We start from the raw sequence: 22,472 nt of genomic DNA, 5'->3' as shown, positions 1-22,472 counted from the left end.
ATAGAAAAGCCTGAAAACTGTGCATGTTTCTTGAGTCAGTTTATCCTGGCATTGTTTATATTAGCAACAACTTGGGAAAACAAAACCAAGCCCTTAATACTCAATAATTAAGGAGACATATTAAATAAATTAGGGCACATGCAAATATTAAAAAGAATAATATTGGGTTATGTCTACTGATATGAAAAGAAGTTCTAAATACATTACTAGGTAAAAGAGAAGATTATAAACAGTACATATGGTAGGATCCAGTTTTGATAGGAAAGTATACATCTATGAATAGATAAAAATTCAGCCAGGATACACACAACCAACCTAGCAGTCAGCGGCTGCCTCTGGGTAGCAGGATTGATTATAAGTGGTTATTATTTCTTCTTTATGGCCTCCTACAGTCTCTGAAAATAAAAGTTATTTTTTAAAACTTAAAAAATGATTAAGTTTTACAGTTTGGAATTCTTTCTTTTTAAAGATACTCTTAGTCTTTTAAAGAATAAGCCAAGGATGATCTAACTGAAACAGTTGTAAAAGACATGGGCAAGGGAAATTGTTATCTAAAATCTGATTCCGTTAATATCAGTTGACTTCAGTTGCAGAAGGCTGAAAGTCATGGAAGAAAAAGACTGTTTAAAATATTGTAGAAGAAAAGTAGGGTATTTTACGAAGACTACATTTTGGTAATGTTTTTAAATTTTCTTCTCTGAAAAGTACTTCTAGTTAAGTGTATCCTAGAGGCAGGCTTCTACCCCGTATAACCTAATACCAAGTTTTCAAGGAACAATGCCTGTTGCTGCAACTCGAGCATTCATCCACCGCTGAGCCAGGAAACTTCTCAGGACAAGGAGCACAATGCCAGGCCTTGTCGACGGTGGTGGAGACAGGGAGGCCAGACCCCGGGGAGCCGGAGCCAGGCACAACCACGGAAGTGGACCTGCATGTCCAGATCTGTGAAATGTCAGCTCGTGGAAGGAGCCGGCTCTCCCGCAGGAAGCCGACTTGCTACGTGAACGAGGACAACGAGCCTCTGCCGAGGTGAGCAGAGCACAGATGAACTCAGTCTTCCCTGCAGTGACGCAAGAGCCCTTGTCCCATTTCACTGTAATGCCCGTGAAATGTGGACGGGCCCCTGGCTGCTGTGCTGTCCACCAGGGCTTGCCCCCTCCACAGACGTCAATCCCGGACTGCTGGAGATATTTCTAGTAACAGCTATGGAGAGACCATTGAGGGAAAACCCCAGATTAGAAGAGCAGGAGGGAAGGTGGTGCCTGAGCCACATGGCACATGTCCCCTGTGTGTGATCTGTCAAAGAAGGATGTCTACTTACAGAGACGTAGATTTACATCTCCTTCCTGACTGCTCTGGGCTCCACACACAGAACACTGTTGCAAGCCAGTAGAAATAAAGATGAGAGAGACCACAGAAATGGAAGAAAAGAAAGGCACAGCCCTCTTCAGATCCTTGAAAGGAAGACTGAAACTTGCCTCTCCATACTGACACTACTTTAGCAGTCCTGGGAGCACAGTGTCTCAACTATAAGGGCTTGATGGAGAGGTCACAGATGGGAGGAAGAATGGCAGAGCGTGGTACCTACAGGACAACGGTGTATAGGAACAGAGAAAAGGACCGAGGAAGGTTTGGCGCAGGAAGAAGGGGAAAAAATCTCAAAGGGCAGCAAGGCACAAAGTAGTCTGCAGCTCTATGTATTCAAAACAAAGAACCCATTGTTTAAGGATGAATTTTAACTTCTTTGGAAAAATGAAAACTCAAAAGAAAAGTTGAAAAAGATGGACCGCCAATGGAAAACACTGCAGTCAACCTTTATGTCAGGGCAGCTACAGACAGTGGTGCAAGCTGTGCACTGAACAGAGGTACCTTATCTGGGTGTGAAAGTGAAAGGCGCTCAGTCGTGTCCGACTCTTTGTAAGCCCATGGACTATATAGAGTCCACAGAATTCTCCAGGCCACAGTACTGGAGTGCGTAGCCTTTCCCTTCTCCAGGGGATCTTCCCAACGCAGGGATCAAACCCAGGTCTCCCACATTGCAGGCGGATTCTTTACCAGCTGAGCCATAAGGGAAGCGCTACCTGGGGGTGGATCAGTATTCAACATCACAGACATCACAGATTTGCATATTTATTAAGAGTATTCCAGTAGATGGCAGTGTCTTGACGAAGGGTGTTTTTAAAAATTTGCAATGGCCCACAGCCTTGACTTGACCAAAAAAACACTAAAAGTCTTAACTAAAGGGACTCCATGAAATTAGCAGCAATTTTCATTTTTCAGAAACAAAGTTCTATGCCTTTAAAGTCAGAAAATATAAAGGGTAAAGCAACTATAGGCAGAGCTACTCAAATATCAATTTCATTTGTTCTGCTTCCTGTTTATTTTCTTAATTGCTTCCGTGTAATCCAGTGTTCTTCATTTGTAATCTTTTACTTTCTAAGGTAATGGAACATTGTTCTCTTAACGCCTCTTAAAAAACGAAAAGGGGAAATTGCACAAATTGAAGCAGTGCATCGCACTCTAACAAATTTGTGCAATTTCTATTACTGACTCATAAATATTTAAGGACAGGCATGCAAACCACCACCCAGGCAAATTCTATATTGGACACTTTCAAGTACATATGTTTTTTAGTAAACACTGTAAAGTGCCTTTATCTAAATCACAGAAAAATAGCCCGCATTTCAAATTCTGAAAATTGGGCAAATTAAATATTGGTTGGCACAGCATGATCTGACTCTACCTTTCTGATTTTCCCACTTCTGCTTTTCATCTAGTAATGGAGGGGGAAAAAAAAAAAAAAAACTATTCAGGTAAATACTTCCTGGCTCCTGGAGCAGAGCAAGCCAGGTGTGAGAAGGTTTTCTCACAGGCCTGCAATCTGATATCCCCATGGACACTGAATTATTAACGGAGAAGAGAGAACAAATAACCAAGAGAAGGTTCTTGGCAGCCATTGTTTGCAGTTCATGGTGTAACACAACGTCAAGCATGTCCAATTCACCTGCCAGGAGCTATCTGATTCTTACTCTAGGGTTCCATTTTCCTACTTCGATCTTATCCAGCAGCTGGCTGGGTGATGGTCCATGTCAGAAGATGTAGATCTTCTTTTTATTCCATTAAACTTTGGGATCTGGTTATGATATCATGCCTCATATATTTTCATCTACAAATGATCGTATTAGCTGGTTATCTGCTCCCGGCAGAACCTAGGGTTGTGCCGGGAAAGGAAGTCGAAAAATCAAGATTGTATTAGTCTCTTAAGCCTCCAGTCTTTCTGTTCTCCTGGGTCCACGTGGACCCATCTCATTTGTCAGGCAGAATGGCATTAAGAATGCCATGCGCTATCTCAAAGGGGACGCAGAGACTTCTTTACACTTAGATTGAATTTTCTCCACTCTAAGGTTAGACAGGCAGAAGAACTGCTGTTTTAGCACTTACAGTGAAGCTCCAACTGAAGGACTGATTCAACGGAGGTGCCCCCGGGAGGGCACAGACACGCGTGGAAAAAGGGTAAGGTCAAGGCAAGGGTGAGCAGGACCACACGATCCAAAATCCCAGCTGCTAAGCAGATTGATTTCACTGGCTGGCCACATGGGGTGCCCTGGTGGACTGTCTTCTCCTTTGCTTTTCGGAAGATGATCCTAATTTAAGTGGCTGAGTCTAAGTTATTAGAATGATTTTTTAAAAAGACATTTTCAATCTAGTTCTTTAAATGTTGTCTAGGATTTGCTTCAAAATAATCTAGGGGAAGGAAGAACAAAACGAAGGGATGGATGAGACAACATTCGTGAACTAACATGAACTGCTAATTGTTTAAACTCTATCCTGGGGACATTCTCTGCTTTTGCCTATATTTGAAATTTTCCATTGTAAGAGGTTTTGAACAATGAGACTGAGAGTCAGTGATCCAGAAACCTGACAGTTACTGGTTTCAACCCTTGGCTTTACCTAAAACCTCTTTTATGAAACAGCGAACAGGGAATGTTGTCTAACATCACTTTTCTCTTTCCATGTCTCCAATCTTGTAATCGAGATATCGACAAAGAGAACTGCCAATGGACAGCTGTGATGAGGGGGGATTGGATGAGGAGAGGGGTGCAGTCATCAGCCTTTATGGGATGGGCTTCCTGTAGCCTGGGTAAACCAGCACACATCAGAATGCCAAGCTACGGAGTGTCTCACCCTGGGCTGCTACACTTTCCCTCTGTTCTTGTGGTTGCAATTGCAGTGAAGATTAATAATGATAATCAACTGTGGTGGAAGTTGTGGGTTGATAAAGGACAGGGAGAGAATTGTAGAGAATCAGTTTCTTTCTTCAGCACTGCACATCTCTTTTGCCCTCTGGTTCCCCCGGATCTCCAGACCTCAAGAGCAGACCCCAACGTGTAGAGGGGCTCAGGCAACCACTGGCATTTGGAAGTGCCTGATCCCAATACTGCACTGAGGCCAGCATCCAGGGCTGCCCTTCATAAGTAAAGCATCTCAAATGCGTCCAGGAACCCTTAAACATGGACAACTCCAAACTCTGACTTCAATCATTAGTGATCCTTCTGGATGGTCAGCTTCTTCTAGGAAATCAAACATGGGAAATCAGGTAACTAACCAAATGTTCCACTTAGTACTTAAAAAAATCAGGAGATGTGGCAATTTGGAGGCTTGATGCAAATCGTTTTGGAAAGTATCACAAATCATACCTTAAAACATAACCCCCATTAGTTGATCTTGTGCAAACTTCTTATAAAAAACATAGTTCTTTCTAAAACAGGAATCAAAAAAGAAGAGATAGAACTAGTATTTTTTCCTTATTTCTGCTATCAGTAACTCAGGTTATAGAGGATTTCTTGGCACAAGGCAGCTTGATTCTATTCCACCTTAAGTAATGAGGTGAGAAGGGAAAAAAAAAGAGATCTCTTTGACGAGAGGCTAATTGGGCAAGTTGCCCACTCAAAGGAAAAATAAAAACACACCAAGGATTTTGTCAAAGAACAATAAACCGAGAAACCCGTAACACTGATTTCTGAACACTACATCATGGGGTGGGGTGGGGGGCCCATAGGAAGCATCTCTTCCTTTGCTTTGGGCAAAAGATCTGATTTGGATTTCTTCTTACTCATAATCTCCCAGCAACAGGAGAATTTAAGGATTGCTTCATATTTGCCAAATGGCTTTAAAAAAAACGTCTTTTCTATCCTATAATTATGTTCCAGCTCCAGCCAAGGGAATTGAGGCTATGAGGCATATTTCACTTGTTTGGGGCGAGTTCAAACCTCCTCTTACCTCTTCCCAGGGAACATCTGAAGAACATGCCGTAACAAGGTCTCTCAGCATACCTTTCCTTTACATAAGTATCATCATGCAGCCTTAAAGAGCCAGCCGGAAACCTCCAAGGAGGCGCAGCTGGGGTCCTGCCCAGGTCACCTTTAATGCACTGGTGCGCCCACCCCCGCGGTGCTGGGCGTGTTGGCTGCTCACAGCGAGAACCACCCTCGTGGTTGGAGAGGGGGGCCACACATTCCCTGCTGAATTAGTAGATAATAAGGGGGTGCCAAGAGCTGGCTCCTTTACCTCGAGGCAGGATTTACTCTGTGGTGCAATCCATGTCTCAGAACTCTCCGTGGAAGGGAACTGGAGCTAGAACCCAGCTCACACCCCGTTCTCGCTCAGCTCCCCTTCTCTCCCAACCCACTGCACCCCGGCAGGTCGCCCTGAGAGCACACCCATATGAGAATCCTGTCTCAGGCTCTGCGTCTAGGGAACCTGATCTGTGACACTTCAGGAAGCCTATGGAAGCAAATTAAAATTGACTCCTATTATCTTTAATCTGCTGTCTTTTGATGTCTACCAATCTGGCCAATTTCATGTGTTTAGACAAACGAACATAGCATAGATATTTAAAAAATAGCCTTAAGATTACATTTTATGCTTTTGAACTGTGGTGTTGGAGAAGACTCTTGAGAGTCCCTTGGACTGCAAGGAGATCAAACCAATCAATCCTAAGGGAAATCAACCCTGAATATTCATTGGAAGGACTGATGCTAAAGCTCCCATACTTTGGCCAGTTGATGTGAACAGCAGACGCATTGGAAAAGACCCTGATGATGGGAAAGATTGAAGGTAAAAGGAGAAGAGAGTGGCAGAGGATGAGACGGTTGGATAGCACCACTGATTCAATGGACATGAAACTGGGCTAACTCCGGGAGATGGGGAAGGGACAGGGAGGCCTGGGATGCCGCAGTCCATGGGGTCACAACGAGCTGGACACGTTTAGTGACTGAACAACAAGATTATATGCTGAAGGCAGTCTGGAACGTCCAGCAGTTCACACCTCCTATTTGGGCATCCAACTGAACAGACAAAATCACTTCTCTACCCACCCAGACCAATTTCCCAACACAACGCACAGGCCAGATCAGGTCGCAAGACTAGTTTCCCATCTGTATACCCACGCCTGGGTTCTGCTAGAGGCAGATTCTGTCCCTAATAGTATACAAACCCTGTTTGTATACTGTATACCCTGCTCTCTTTTAATCACTGTTTAATATGTGCCAGTCCCACATTTCAATTCACAGGATTACAAAGAAGAAACAGCTCAGGTGAAGATTCAAAGGAGCACTGTTCCTGTGTACTCTGAGCATCCTGTGTGATGCTCGGAGCCTGATTCCTGTCACATCTTCTGCCCCAAGAATTAAAACCCCCAAATCCATCAACAGTTCCCACAAGGAAGAATCTAAGTTTTCTCAGGAAATAAAGTGCCTTGACTTAAAGCCTTCCAAGGGGGAGAAACATCCTTCCCTGGTGATCCAGTGGTTAAGGACTCTGCTGCCAATGCACCAGGGACAGGTTCTATCCCTGGTTGGAGAACTAAGATCCCACATGCAGCATGGCATGTCCAAGAGATAAATAAAATACATTAAAAAAAAAGCCTTCCAAGGGGGAGACTGTCTCTCCCCAGAGCTCCTTTCCCAGTGATGGTGTCTGCGCTTGTTGGCACTTGCCTGCCAGCTCAGATCTGGGTGGTTATAAGGCTCGGAACGGGTGGCAGATGGGCAGGCAGCCCCCTGGCTAACCTTCTCTGAAAACTCCTCTGGCAAATGGGGACGCTTCCTTTACCTACAGTTGTTAGTGATGTCAGTTTTCCTGCACGTTTTGAAAGCACTGTCTTTCTTCTACATTTTTGCTCTCCTAACAATGCCGTGAGTTAAAAAGGTGGGATGTCCCTGGCGACAAATGATCAGCTTGCAGCGCAAAGCTCCTGAGGAACACTGCTGAACTCGGTCTACCAACCGAGTGAGGCTTTCCCCGAGACACAGACCCAGCTCCCAGCTCCCAGTCTGGCCACCACTTCAACCATTAAGTCAGGAAACTTTAGCCCAAGAGGATAATAAGTATCCACTTTACAATATCATTGTAAGGAATTAAAAAAAAATAGGATAAGGAAAACTCGCAGCACAGTGACACCCTCAGATGTTTAATAACTATGAATGGTCTTTCCCCTTGGGGTCCTTTGCTTTCCCTACTGTTTCCACCAACCACGTTCAAACCCAAAACAGTGGAAAGGGGGTGACTTCTGAACCCAGTGAAAGAAAAAGGTTTGAAGAACGCTGTTCAAACTGTGATGCGGGCCTGATGACTCCCACAGCGGGTATTCCGAGGGGACCCCCCGGTGGCCTACCTGGTGGTGGTCCGGATGGTGTTTTCTTTCTGAGTGTGCTCTTTGCTCACCTTCTCTGTAAAGAGAGAGAATGAAACAGACATCTCTTAGGTTGCTCTGACTTAATCTGTGTGTTTAAGGCTGAAGCAGAAACATCCTCCACACCTCTTTCTCTCTTGTGGTTTTCTTTTGGTTTCTCTTTCAAGCAGTCAAACCCCTCCTGTCTTACTGATAAAGACAGGCAACAGAAGCATGTCAACAGCATCTACCAAAATAGTTGATTAAAAACCAATCAAAGGGAAAGAGTTATTAACAAACTACAAGCATGTGTCTGATTTTCATCAGGCCTCAGTAAGTACATGTACAGACCACACACACACACCCACACACACACAGACGTGCACAAAGATAGTTATTTCGATTATATTTTCCCCCAACTGAAAAATGTCTGTTTTTCTCTGATTCAGCATGAAAACTGCAGTTGTTGCAACTGTTCTGCTTCTGACTTTGATGACAACCTTTAAGCATTCCGTATTGTCAGGCCCCTTTGTGAGGCAGGCTATAAAAACAGTCGTTAAGACCTCTGGGTGTGAGAGTCATTGAGCGCTTATTCTGATAAATGTCACAGGGGACAAAAAAATATCATTAGACGAGGGGAGGTAAACTCTCCCTTACTCCGTCTTGAGGTCTGTATCTACCAGCTGTCAGAAATTATTTAATTAGCTTTCAAGAGCACAAAAGTTGACCTCTGGTCTTCCCTAACCAGTTCAAATGTGAGGCTTCTGACTGTCACAGCTCTCAATGGCTTCTTTTAAGTCTCCAGAGGAAAACTGGCCACCTCTACAAGGGTTTCAGATTTCAACGGCAGGGCAAGCGAAAAACCCCTAATCTCATGGATTCGGGGAAAAAATGTAAACAAAGATTAATGCTATCTTTCCCATGCTTTTAAACACTGGTCTGAGGCTGCTGTGTACATGTTTGTGTGGACGACTCCTTTCTGTCCACTCAACAGTGACAATGAGAGTGAATCTGGATTCACAGGCAGGGTTCTTTGAGAGAGCAGGAAATCGGGGCTAAATGACTTGCTTGAGGTCACCGGGGCGGTCAGTGACAGCGCCAGGGTGAGAACTCTCAGACACAAAGTTTTGAGCTGATAGTAGACCGTGATAATGTACTGCTGGAGACAGAGACTTTTTGAAAAGAGCCTCACTGGCCTCACTTCTGCAAATCTGAACGGCCAAATCACTCACAAAATTACATTGTTTTTAGAGATGCATTCAGCCTGTTTTGCTTTTTTTCTTCTTTAAAGAAAAGCATCTTGCATGTTTGGAGCATATTTGGAACTTGCAAAGAACTATATGGCCTATTCAGTTCACTGACTTCACTGTTTCCACCTCTTTGAGCTCTGCACAAGCACAGTTCTTGTTTGAGAACCCACAGCCACCATCTTCAGCACCAACAAGTAACTTCACGGCTATGGGTAGTGTCACAAGGCCAACGAGAGAATGAGCTATCAGAATGGCATACAGATCCTAGCTTCTTTCCTTTTTCTGGGGTTTTTCTTAGTGGAGAAAAGTTAGCACTTAAATAATGTGGCATTTAAATAATGGGTGTTTTAAATCTGCAAGTCATAGCAAAACAGAGTTCATGAAACATCAGTGACAAACGCTACTGATGCCTGAATTTCAGTATGTAGGCCAATGCTTGACCAAAGATAAAGTATCTGTGTTTCTATATAAGTCTGAATCTTACATGAGTCTCCTTCATTCATCTCAATCACATTCAAACAGTAACAGCACATTAAATTTGATAACAATGAAGAGGATGCTGCTTGAAAGAGGTAATAAAGGGAACAACTTAGGTTCTAGGACCCTTACCTATTCTATCAAGACATTTAGCTGAGCTAGCAACTGACTTCTAGACTTTGAATTCTAAGTAGTCAAAGTAGAAAAGGTTGGTTTACAGAAAATGTTCTACCAGGTTATAGCTGGGGAAAGAGTCCTTACAGTTTCATCTTTTACTTTTCCCTTTCCTTGGCTTTTTTTTGCAGGGGCAAGATATAGTAAAATCTCATTAATTCCGATCACACTACTTTGGAATTCACGGTAATTCAGCCACTGTTAGAGTAAACTGAAGTTAATCTTTTGCACATTAGGAAAAAAAAAAAGGCTGTTAATCAGATCAACTGCCTAAACAAAACTAGAGGTGAGATATTTCATCCATGCAGCAGGGATCTTTTGCATGGAACTGAATAGAGTTCTAATTTCAAATGATTCTTAACTATTTATTAAAGAAAGTTTGGCAGGAGTTTGACTTGGCAACATCTGATGGACTGTTCATTTGAGTGGCGGAATCCATGTTAAAGTAACAAAATGGATTTCTGTCTAAAAAAGCCTACTATGCAGGTGTTTTTTTTACTTTATTAGAGTGGCTTTCCCTCAAATCAGTCCCAACTATTGACTTTTTTTTTCCTGCAAGAAAACGTACCTGACAGTTGAAAAAGCAGCTCGGAAGCCATCTTCACGGAGATGTCCTGACTGAAGAGGTTTCTCTCCGGGGCTACTCTGCCTTCTGGCAGCTTCTGCAAGGGTTCCGTTTTCTCTCGCCCGATTAAAGTGCTGTAGCCAACATTGCAGCTGGGTGATATCGAGACCTGCGAGTCCTGGATGTCAACCTCCATAGGCTCCTCTTTAATCTTCACCATCTGAGTGTCCTTGTAGCTTTCCGCTGCAAACAGGTGAATGAAGAACAAAAATGCTAGAGTTTCTTAATTCTGAACCAAACCCAGTCTTTTACCACAGAGAGAACCACAAGGGAGTGGTTAAGAAGAAAGCACCGTGGCACACTGGAACACAGTTTGAAAACCTTCTAGTTTAACCTTACGACCGACCTAGCAATCCTTATTCCTGGGCATATGCCCTGAGAAAACCGTAATTCAAAAAGACACGTGTACACATGTGGCGGATTCATGTTGATGTATGGCAAAACCAATACAATATTGTAAAGTAATTAACCTCCAATTAAAATAAATAAATTTATATTAAAAAAGACACGTTACCCCAATGTTCTCTGAAGCATTATTTTTAATAGCTAGGACATGGAAGCAACCTAGATGTCCGTCAGCAGATGAATGGATGAAGAAGAGGTGTATACAATGGAATGTTACTCAGCCATAAAAAAGGAATGAAACTGGGTCATTTGTAGCACCGTGGAGTGAACCTAGAACTCTTGTCATACAGAGTGAAGCAAGTCAGAAAGAGAAAAACAAGTATCATATAATAACGTATATATGTGGAATCTAGAAAAATGTTACGGACGAACCTATCTGTAGGGAAGGAATGGAGATGCAGACGTAGAAAAGAGATATGAGGACCCAGCGGTGGGGAGGAGGGGCTGGGTGAACTGGGGCAGCAGCACCAGCATATACACCCTGCCGAGGGTGAGACAGACAGCTGGTGGGAGGCTGCTGTGCAGCACTGGGAGCTCAGCTCGGTGCTCTGCGATGAGCTAGAGGGGCGGCAGGGAGGCTCCCGAGGGACGGGACTTATGTATACATACAGCTGATTCACTTTGTTGTACAGCAGAGATGAACAGAATATTGTAAAGCAATTACACTCCAATTTTTTTTAAAAAACAGAAAACTGGTTTAACTCATCTGACTTCTGGAAAAGGTAGGAAACGGACGCTCGGAGAGGTCAAGTGACTTGCTCAAGGCCGCACAAATGGCAGCAGAAGCAGGGTGAATGTCTCCCAGATCTAGAACCAGGTTTCCTGACTGCAGCCTCGCAAGCACTGTCACACGCTATTTCTTCTCTGCCATGCTGCTTCTAGAACTTACAGAGAACACAGCAAATATCTGCCCTTGTTTTATATTTCTAACATACTCAGCTTCAGTGAATCAAGTAAGAGCGAGCATATTCATACTATGATTTTCTCCCCCTCTTTCGAAAGCTCTGATCAATATTTTTTTCTTTCTTTTCCAGGGCACCTAAATTAATAAAGAATAAGTAGGGTTGATGCAACCGAGACATTTACACCTTGATGGGAGCTAGTAATCCTCAAGACCACCTAGGAAGTTAATTGCAGCCCAAGGAGTAACACTTAGGAAAACAGCAATCCTACAAGTTATAATAACAGTTCAACCTGCTGACTGCTCTAGCTTGGGTGTGGCTATTGAACATTTGGTCTCTAGCTTGAAACATACATTTACTTTGGAAGGCGAGAGTGTCTTTATGGACATGTGTTCCTTAGCGTTGATGAGAGAACACCCTGGAAACAAGGTGGGACAATTAGCCCAGCCATTAATTTGGGTCACTTTAAAAAAAGGCCACACTTTCAAATCAGTAAACATTTGTTAGCTATTACTGTACACTGTACACTCAAGCATTCTGGAAAACCTAAAAAAATCCAAAAAGGACTAGAGAGATGACAGACTGGATTACCTAGGCAGGCCCTGAATCCAAAGACAGGTGTCCATATCATACACGGATGAGAACGAGACAGAGACACAGTGGAGAAGGCCGCATGGGGACAGACACTGTGCTGCAGACCGAATGCTGGGATTCCCACCCCCGAGTTAGTATGTCGAAGCCTAGTCACCAATGTGACAGTGTTCGGAAGTAGGGCCTTTGGCAGGTGATTAGGTCACGAGGAGCCATCCCCCATGCACTGCGTTAGTGCCCTCGTAAAGAAAACCCCGGACAGCTCCCTTGCCCCTTCTTCCATGTGAGGACACAGGGCAAAGATGCCTGACAGTGAACCAGGAAGAAGGCTCTCACTTGACCATGCTGGCACCTTGATCCTCAACTCCCAGATGCCAGATCTGCAAGGAATACATTGTTGTTGTTTACAAGCGACCCAGTCCATGATGTTCTGGTACAGAAGCCCAAACAGACGGAGACAGAGAGTGGAGTTTTGCAGTCACAAGTTAAGGACTGCCTGGAGCCAATAGAAATTTGGAAGGAGTGCAGAAAGATTCTCCCCTAGAACCTTCAGATTTCAGACTTCTGGCCCCCATTTCTGTTGGTTTCAGCTACCACGTTGGTGGTCATTTGTGATGGATGGATGGATAGATAGATACATATTGGGTTGGCCAAAAAGTTCATTTGGGTTTTTCCTTAAGGTCCTAAGGGAAAACTGGAATGAAATTTTTGGCCAGCCCAGTGGATGGATAAATAGACAGATAATGACAGACATAACAGTAAGAGGCAATAGTAAGCAAGTGCAGATCTGTGGGACAGTTAGGAAATATGACAGGGAAATCTCATTGCTCTAAGTGGGGTAGTCAGAGAAAGCTAGGCTCTCCTTGCCAAGTATGAGGCAGGTGAAAGTCAAGTATATGCAGATTATTGATTTGCAATAAAGAAGATAGAGGAGTATTTTTAATAAAAGAAAATTAATAGGGTGCTACCCATAAGATTTCATGTAAGAAGTGTGCTAATTGTGCTTTTTTTCTTCCTGACGTATTACACGTGCTTCTCAGAGAAAATGACCTGATTTTTGTCAGCAACTAAACTGCAGGCAACCGTTATATTTAATTTAGATCCCTCTCCCCACATTCCTGTCAAGTTGTTTTTTTTTTTCTTTTTTCTTTGCATGTCTGTGATGCTCATAAAAACCAAGTCCATTGATTTGATCATCCTAAAAAAAAAAAAGGAAAAGAAAAGAAGAATATAAAGCTTTCCAAGTTACATGCGTGGCTTCTATGCCTTTACTTCTGGCCCATCTAATTCTTTCTTGAGTCCTAACTGCACCCCCTGACCCCTTAAGGGATTTGGGGACTTGACAGCCATCCTGACCTTCCCTTAGATCACCCATAGGCGCAGTCAGCACACACAGTGCCCTCTTTGTGTCCCCTCAAACTACTCAGGATTCGGAAAATAAACAGTGGGGTCAGTGTCACAGGTACATAATGATGTCTCTGAACCTTGCCAGTCATTCCAAGGCCCGAGGACAAACTCAAAGCGATGCTAGAAAGGGATTCATTTCGTTAAAAAAAAGGAAAAAAAAAACAACAACAACTTAACAAACATAAAAAGAGCAAAGCCAGAAAGAAGCTCTATTATTTATCTCCCCAAAAGCCCCTTTTCCCCAGCTTTGCTCCTGGATTAAAAATCACCTGTTTCCACTCCTGGATTTAATGAAATCAGTTTTGTCCATCAGCTTTCAAATGTTTTATTTTTCATATTTTTAAACATTTTAATACAACAAAGATAAAAAATAATATATTAGTTAAATCTGGATTTAATTTAGAATCAAAATATTTAGTGAAATACGACACCGTGCTTCAAGGTATGGCTAACCACAGGAACTATCACATCTTCAAGTAACACTAAAATTACCTGAAACATAAAGTAACACTTCATGTTTCTCTGCAGCTTGGGTGACATTTTAGGCAGAATTCTTAGAAGAAAAATGTCCACTTTCTGCTGTCTGCTTAGTCGCTCAGTTGCCTCCAACTCTTTGCGACCCCATGGACTGTAGCCCACCACGCCCCTCTGTCCCTGGAGACACTCCAGGCAAGAACACTGGAGTGGGATGCCATGCCTTCCTCCAGGGGATCTTCCCAACCCAGGGACCGAACCCAGGTCTCCAGCATTACAGGCAGATTCTTTACCGACTGAGCCACCAGGGAAGCCCAAGCTAATTTTGCTTACCCCATTAAGTACCAGTTTCCAAACCCTTTGTTTCATATCAAAAATACTTCAATCATCCTAACAATTCATAGATGCTCTGAATAACAGATTGTTAAATTTAAACATTTTAAAGATGATATTACTAACTGGTAACATTACTTGGCTAGTTCAGACAACCTAGTAGTTCAGATTGAAACAGACCTGAAATAACAATGAAATTAACATAGTATTCCTTCTCCCTCCATATTGGGCACAAAGCTTCCTTATGTTTAAACATGAGTACACTGAATAAAAGTCCTCTGGCTAATTTAGGGTAGAACATATTCTAAAAAACCAACTTTGGGGGGAGCTGAATTATGACTTATAGATTTCACAGATGTTTTTATTGAACTTAATGCAAAATAATAGGCCACATGTTAGTTACTTGAAACTGGTGGCATTTACTGTGGGGTGAGGGAAAGGTGAGAGGGGAACCACAGTCATTTCAGTCATTCAAAGCTACTCAAAGACAGAGAAGGAAAATACCTTCAATCTCTTTCCTTTCTCATTGGTCACCTGAAGCAATCTGACTTGTGATGTTACTAACAAATCAGTTGTATAAAAGCTACTTGGGATAATTTCAAGTATGATTTTTCCCTGAAGTGCTTTCTTCTCTTTCTTATGACAACTCTTGACCTTTCAAAACTGCACAAAACACTGATGGCTGTTAAAAAACATTTAGCATTTGTAAATCTACCTGACAGACCCCAGACTCACTGAGAAGTTTTCAAACTGACAGCTCAGTGGGCAAGTGAGACATAATTCAATAAATATTTGTATAGTCCTTGCACTTCCACGCGATAGCATCACTGCCAAGTGTCTTCTTACCTTTTTTAAAAGGTAGAATTTCTGAACCTACAGACATTTGAAGCCAGACACTTCCCTGCCGTGGGAGGCTGTGCTGTGCACTGCAGGATGTTCAGCAACATCTCTGGTCTCTAACCACTAGGTACCAGAAGCACCAGTCCTCTAATTGTGACAACCACAAATAATTCCAGACATCTCCAAAGTCCTTTGGGGGGCAAAATCTCCCCAATGGAAAAATACGGCTGTAAAGTTTTGCCACGCTCTTTGTTTTTGCCCCTTCTCCTCTGACCCCATTTAATTAGCACCCAAGGCAAAGAAGAAAGAAGCTCCTTCTAAGTTCCAGCTTGGTTCAACAGTATCTCAGCCCAGCTGGCCGAGGATGCAGGAGGTGGGCTGACGGGAACAAAGTTTCTGCTACATTTCTTTCTTGGTCCCCAGCTCGCTCCCTTTTGTGTGGAGCATGGTAATATAGGGGCTTCCCAGCAGGCGCACTGGTAAAGAATCCCCAAGCAGGAGATTCGGGTTTGATCCCTGGCTTGGGAAGATGCCCCGGAGGAGGGCATGGCAACCCACTCCAGTACTCTTGCCTGGGAAATCCCATGGACAGAGGAGCCTGGCGGGCTACAGTCCATGGGGTCGCAAAGAGTCAGACACGACTTAGCGACTAAACAGCAACAGCATTCTAACATAACAAGGGTTGAATTCATCACTTCACTCACTCTTAGCTTTGAATTCCCCACCCAGGGACATGTCTACACATTCAGGATTTTACTCTTTCCCAACATCTTCCCCCTTCACACACATTTCCGATTCCTCTGGAATCTCTTCCTAAAATGATAAGACAAATATTAATTTGACTCCAGTGGTCTCTACTGCTATTTCAACAGAGAACTTGGCATATGGGAAAAGATGGGAGAGTGTTAAAAGGAGGTGATGCCTGGGAGGCAGATTGCGGGTGACTGTTTAGTACAATGCTTATTTGTATTTTATAATTTTCTATGATGAATATGGGTATCTTGTCATGTAGTTGTTTGTTTGTTTTTTTTTTAATGGAAAACAATTACATGTACTGGTAAAAAGCCACTACTTCCTCTTTAGAGGTGCACAGAACAGTGTGCATGCCTGGAAGCATCAGAAGAGTTGTTTGTGACTCCAACAAACCACACTCAAACTCTGCTTGGCAACAGAGGAGAAAAAAGCAATGGGAATGCCGTAACACTGTTTTCTTTCCCACCTTCATAAACACAAATATCAAACTGGGTTATTTCATTCATCAGTCACTTGGTTATTCTATACTCTTTTTTTTTAAACGTCTGCCATGTACTCAGAACCATGACGGCTGATTCATGGTATTCAGAGGTAAATAAGACATGGTTCTTGCCCTCAAGCAGTTTAAATCCAAATGGACAGATGACCAAACAAGTATCAACAGCCCTCTCATACGAGGAGTAAAATTCAAATGCAGGGTGGGAAGAGGAGTCGTGGAAGATCAGAAACCAAAGCACAGAAGTGGAATTGTACTCGACCAGGAGCATCCAGGGAATATCACATTGTCTGTCTGTCTGTCTGGAGCATCAAAGCTGGGAGGTGCAACGGGCTCCCTGACTGAGCAGGACTCGGGGGCGTCAACGTAAGAGCAACTCTATCTTTGTCTGCCAGTCTTTAAACCTGCCCAGCAGGAAAACATTCTTCTCTTGTTCCTGGGTGAAAACTCAGGCAGGTTTAAAACCTGGTAATGCTTAGATAATGCAAGGCCTAACAACTCTTTAAATAGCAAAAAAAAAAAAAATAATGTTCTTGTTTCAGGATACAGCAGGCTCAGCCCCATGGGTTAATCCACAGCTCAGCCCTTTCGTGAAGGTGATCCCTGTTCCTCCCTGGAAGGGTTCCCAGGATGCCCGAGATGGGGGAAGTGGTCGGGTCGGCTCCCTCTCCCTGTCTTGCTGCCTTCTCCCCATCACACTAGCTGTCCTTCCAGACCCCAGAATCAGAGAAGCGGGGAGGTGGTGGGAGGAGAGATGAGGGGAGGGAAAGCTCACTTCCCTGTTCTAGAATGGTTTTACCCTCTTTAGGTTGGTGGACATCTCTCCTATGGGATTCGCCCATGGGGTCTTCCGAGACTTCTGACTTGGTGATTATCCCCGGCATTCTTTACCTGGCTGAACGCCCTCTAGTCTGGGCTCACTGATTTCCCCCACTGCCCCCATGGACACCCTTGCAGGCCTCCATCTCGCGAGTGGGCAAGGGTGCCATCAAGTCTCCAAGCAGCTCCTAGACAGCATTTTTGATAACATCCCTGGTGACCCTCCTGTGGGAATCCGGTCCATGCTGGGGCCACAGGGAACACCTGCCTCTTCATTTGATCAAAGAGAGTGAGTTCAGGCCCCATGCAGACCACACCAAGACAGTCTGCCATCTCTCAACCTTGTCAGGTGCCAGGCCATGAGGCTCCCCACTGAGGAAAACACGTGACCGACTCTGCAGATAATGTCCCTTGCAGATATGAGGTGAGAGGCTGGAACCCCTCTTCCTGTCCCCATTTCCCTGCAGTGGGGGAATCACAGCCCAGTTCTCTACAAAATCCCCTCGCCCCAACCTCCAATAACCTCTCACTTTTATACTCTCTCCATTTGACTAAGAAGTACAAGGCGTGTGTGTGTGTGTAAAATACATGTAACATAAATGGATCGTTGTAACTATTTTCAAGCATACCATTCAGTGGCAGTAAGTACGTTCACGCTGCTGTGCAGCCATCACCCCTACCCAGCTCCAGAATTTTTCATCTCCCCCCTGAAACTTTACCCATAAAACACTAACTCTCCATCTTTCCCTCCCCTCAGTCTCTGGCAACCATCATTCTACTTTCTGACTCTAGGCCAGGAGTTTTCACATTTCTAAAAAATTCTTCAATGCGGTAACCTTGTTACTGAAGCCAGATCTTCCATTTAACATCCTGTTTAGCAAAGAGCATCAGATTATATTCCAGAGAAATTACACTGAAGGGGGGTCAGAGCAGAACATGGAATCTTAAAGGCTGAACCTCGAAGCTGGTCCTAAATGGGGAGCCTGTGAGAATCCAGCCTTTAGCAGGGGTTTGCTTGGAGAAGCAGTATGATCAGACGACATTTTGGAAGGGCAATCGGGCAGGGATGCTTATATGGGACAAAGGGACTGGCAGAAATGGAAATGGGGAGTGGAGGGGACTTTCTGTATTAACAGCAATCCAAGCAAGGAGATGATGAGAGCCTGAACTGCTGTTCACAAGGGGAGAAAAGACTCCCAAGATACTCCAGAGGCTGAACGCTGAGGCACTGGTGGCGGAGTCTGAATCAAGAATGAAGACACCAATGTGACAGTAGTTGCGAAGAAACCTTGTGTATGGTCTGGGTAAGGGGGAGGTGAAATTTTTAAAAGTAACAATTATATGACTTTTAAGCCTCCGAAATTTGGGAAATGCTATTAATAAGAATGGGCTTCCTTTGTGGTGCAGCTGGTAAAGAATCCGCCTGCAACGCAGGAGACCTGAATTCGATCCCTGGGTTGGGAAAATCTCCTGGAGAAGGGAAAGGCTACCCACTCCAGTATTCCGGCCTAGAGAATTCCATGGCCTCTATAGTCCATGGGGTCACAAAGAGTCAGACACAACTGAGCAACTTTCACCACATTCTTCTTCACGCACAAACAAGAATAAGGCAAGATGGGTTGGGGAGAAGTATGAAGGGAGATTTTCAGCTCTATGTTGGCTAAGTATCTGTGATTCCCACAAGAAGTGGAGGTCGTGATGGCTTAGAGGCAGTAAGAAAACAGACAGACCGGAAGTCATCTGAATCCAAGGGGCTGTGTGAGATAGAAAGGGAGGGTGAGTAGAGAGCAGAGGATGGGGAAGAAAAGGAGGGGGAGAAGAGGTGGAGAGGGCGGGGATCCAGCACAGCGGCCACGTGCATGGAGGTCGGCCGGGGAAGGTGGTGATGGCGGCAGCGCGCGGGCGCTGCCCACTCCTGCCTTTGGGCACCCACACCCTTACAAGCATTCCTTTTCTTAGTGTCTGCCCCATATAAGCCCTCAGCCCCACTCTCCCTGCCAACCTGCCCAAACACACCCCACCGTTCCTCACCTTGCACTCCGTTGCTCGGTTGTATCCAACAGACTCTTTGTGACCCCATGGATTGTAGCCCGCCAGGCTCCTCTGTCCATGGAATTCCCCAAGAATACTGGAGTGGGTTGCCACTCCTACTCTAGAGAATCTTCCCAGCCCAGAGATGGAACTCCCCCGTCTCTTGCATCTCCTGCATTGGCAGGGGGGTTCTTTACCGCTAGCACTGCCTGGGGTTCCTCACCTTATTCCCTTCTCTCGATAATAACCTAGACAGGTTTCAAAATGACTCAGACATCCCTCTGTGAGGGCCTTCCTTTATCTTCATCAGACGGCACCCTTCCCTCCTCTCTCCTACCTCTAGACGGTTCAGACCTTGCTGACGTTGCACTGGGCTGTAGTTTTATTATTTACAGATTTGTTTCCCCTGTGGGCTGCACGCTTGGCAAGGGCCTGGTTCTGATTGCACTTTCATTCCCACGACTCTGAAGATACTGGGTTAATATCTGTCTGTCGCGTGCATCGCTTGAGGCAGAGCACACGGGCGGTGTGCGGTGCTTCTCCCCTCCCCGACGCCTCAGTCTGCCGTGGACGCTCACGCTTGCCAGGAACCTGAAACACAGAAGGGTCCAGCACGGGCAGGGTACTGAAAAGACAACGATGACTGGCTGTGCTCTCTCTCTCTGGACTGCCATCGTGATCCTGACTGGTTTTGAATAACCAGACGCTTAAAAGAGCCTCTAGAAGCAACACCAATGACTCCATATGGAAACATTTCACTTTCTAGAGTGATACCCATGTCAATCAGATGAACTGAAAATCTTTTGTCTTCAACTTGCCATTCGCAAAAAGTTCTGGGCTGGGCACAAAAATGGGGTCCAGGTATGTATGAACTGATTCCCGGAGGTGTCAGGTTGATTACTTAAAATTTTGTTTAGAAGCGTGAGTGACAGCTCTCACTGCATTGAAGTGATGCACTTTAGGTAGAGCAGAATCACAGTCAAATCCAGCCCCAAGTGGCCCTGAAACCAACAGAACCAAGTGGAGAAGGGGAGGGGAGGGGGCAGATGGGAAGGCCCCCCCCATCTCCCTTCACTCCTCGGATTCAAAAACCAGGGATCCAAGTAACACTGGCCAAATCATCTCTCCGTGGTACAAAGATAAACAACAAAATCAGATATTCTGTCTACTGCTTAATCCATAATCCAGTTAGGATGCTGGGAAGTGATGGCATTCAGTTCAAGTGAAAAGTGCACAGAGGAGCCATCTCTCCTGTTCCTAATCCATGCAATAAGAACAGAACTTGTCCCCCCTACACATCCATCAACAGGTGAATGGATAGAGAAGAGGTAGCATATGCATATGGGCTTTACAGGTGGCTCGGAGGTAAAGAATCTACCCGCCAGTGCAGGAGATGTGGGTTCGATCCCTGGGCTGGGAAGATCCCCTGGAGAAGGAAAGGGCAACCCATTCCAGTGTTCTTGCCTGCGAAATTTCATGGACAGAAGAGCCTGGTGGGCTACAGCCCATGAGGTTGTGAAAGAGTCAGAAAAATATATATTTATATTATAAATTTTTAAATATATATATATACACACATACATATATATGTTAAAGTCACTCAGTCATGTCTGACTCTTTGAGGCCCCATGGACTATACAGTCCATGAAATTCTCCAGGCCAGAATACTGGAGTGGGTTGCCATTCCCTTCTCTAGGGGATCTTCTCAACCCAGGGATCCATTCCCTTCTCTAGGAGATCTTCCCAACCCAGGGATCCAAGCCAGGTCTCCTGCATTGCAGGCAGTTTCTTCACCAACTGAGCCACAAGGGAAGCCTATATATATATATATATATATATACACACATACACACATACATATATGATGGAATACTATTCAGGCATTAAAGAGAATGAAATAATGCCCTTTGCAGCAACATGGACAGACCTAGAGATGATCCTACTAAGTGAAGTTAAGTCAGACAGAGAAGTACAAATACCCTATGACATCACTTGCATGTGGAATCTAAAATACGACACAAATGAACCTATGAAACAGAACCATGGACACAGGGGACAGACTGGTGGTTGTCAAGGGGGAGGGATGGAGTGGGAGGTTGGGGTTAGCAGATGCAAGCTTTCATATATAGAAAGGATACACAACAAGGTCCTACTGTATAGCACAGAGAGCTATATTCAACATTCAATGATAAACCATGATGGAAAAGAATATAAAAAAAGAACATATATATATATATGTATGTATAAGTGAGTCACTTTGCTGTACAGCAGAAATTAACACAGCACTGTAAATCAACTATACATCAACTAAAAAAATGATAAACTTCATGTGTCTCCACAGTGGTCCTCAGCTGAGTAAAAGCTCCCTAGTCCTGCTCTGAGGAACAAATCTGATGCCCGGGGCTCACCCATGGCAGCTTCCACATCCCAGGAGAGAAAATTCAGGCTCCTACTGTCCCTACTGGATGTATGGGTCATCTCTTCCCAAGGAAGGAGAGAGGAAACGCTCTTCACGAAAGGAACAGCGGTGCAGCAATCTTCCTCTAGTTCTCCTAACACACAAGAACCTTGAGAACAGTGTTCCACTTCCTCTTCCCGGAACAGCAGAATAGGAGACTTATTCTCTGGAATGGATGAAATGCACGGTCTCTGGACTTGAGGGTAACAGGCACAGCTGAGGGCAGGGCAGACAAGTGGTGTGAGGTAGGGAATTGAATTTCCCCTCTTCAATTAAAAAAAGGAAAAAATAGCATTTTTCAGTAGAAGAGCCTTACAACGACCTCCAGTGCACACACACACACCACCTAGAACTGCACAGGAGTAACTCAGCAAATCATGAGAGCAAGCCAGTATCTATGAAGAAGAAACACAAAGCTGTGCACACCTTTAAATAATTCATCAGACAATCCACTGATTAATTAAATTAGACTGGGACTTCCCTGCCAGTCCAGTGACTTTGCCTTTCGATGCAGGGGGTTCGGGTTCAATCCCTGGTCAAGGAGCTAAGATCTCATGTGCCACATGGCCAAAAAAACAAAACATAAAACAGAAACAATACTGCAACAAGTTAATAAAGACTTTAAAAATGGTTCTTGTCAAAAAAAAAAAATTAGACCATCTTTTCCAGGTGAAAAAGAGGCACAATAATCTAAACACTAGGATAATCTTGTTTAAAGCTATGGGCTTAGGTTTTCTGTATGCCCCCCTTCCTTCTCTCTCTCTC

General features: G+C 44.2%; 1 protein-coding gene across 7 annotated transcripts in view; it reads right to left on the bottom strand.

Annotated features, from left to right (window-relative positions):
- Positions 1-22,472, bottom strand: part of ZNF827 (zinc finger protein 827) — a 193,467-nt gene that overhangs the window by 80,909 nt on the left and 90,086 nt on the right. For all 7 annotated transcript variants that reach the window (XM_015475366.3, XM_059876244.1, XM_059876239.1 and 4 more), the window contains exons 6-7: positions 10,142-10,381; positions 7,676-7,730 (exon numbers count right to left, since the gene is read on the bottom strand). In XM_015475366.3, coding sequence (XP_015330852.2) covers positions 7,676-7,730; positions 10,142-10,381 — 295 coding nt within the window. The remainder of the gene's footprint in view (positions 1-7,675; positions 7,731-10,141; positions 10,382-22,472) is intronic.

The sequence above is a fragment of the Bos taurus genome, chromosome 17 (genome assembly GCF_002263795.3).
Source record: "Bos taurus isolate L1 Dominette 01449 registration number 42190680 breed Hereford chromosome 17, ARS-UCD2.0, whole genome shotgun sequence".
Taxonomy (NCBI): Eukaryota; Metazoa; Chordata; class Mammalia; order Artiodactyla; family Bovidae; genus Bos; species Bos taurus.
This window is presented reverse-complemented; position numbering and strand designations above follow the sequence as displayed.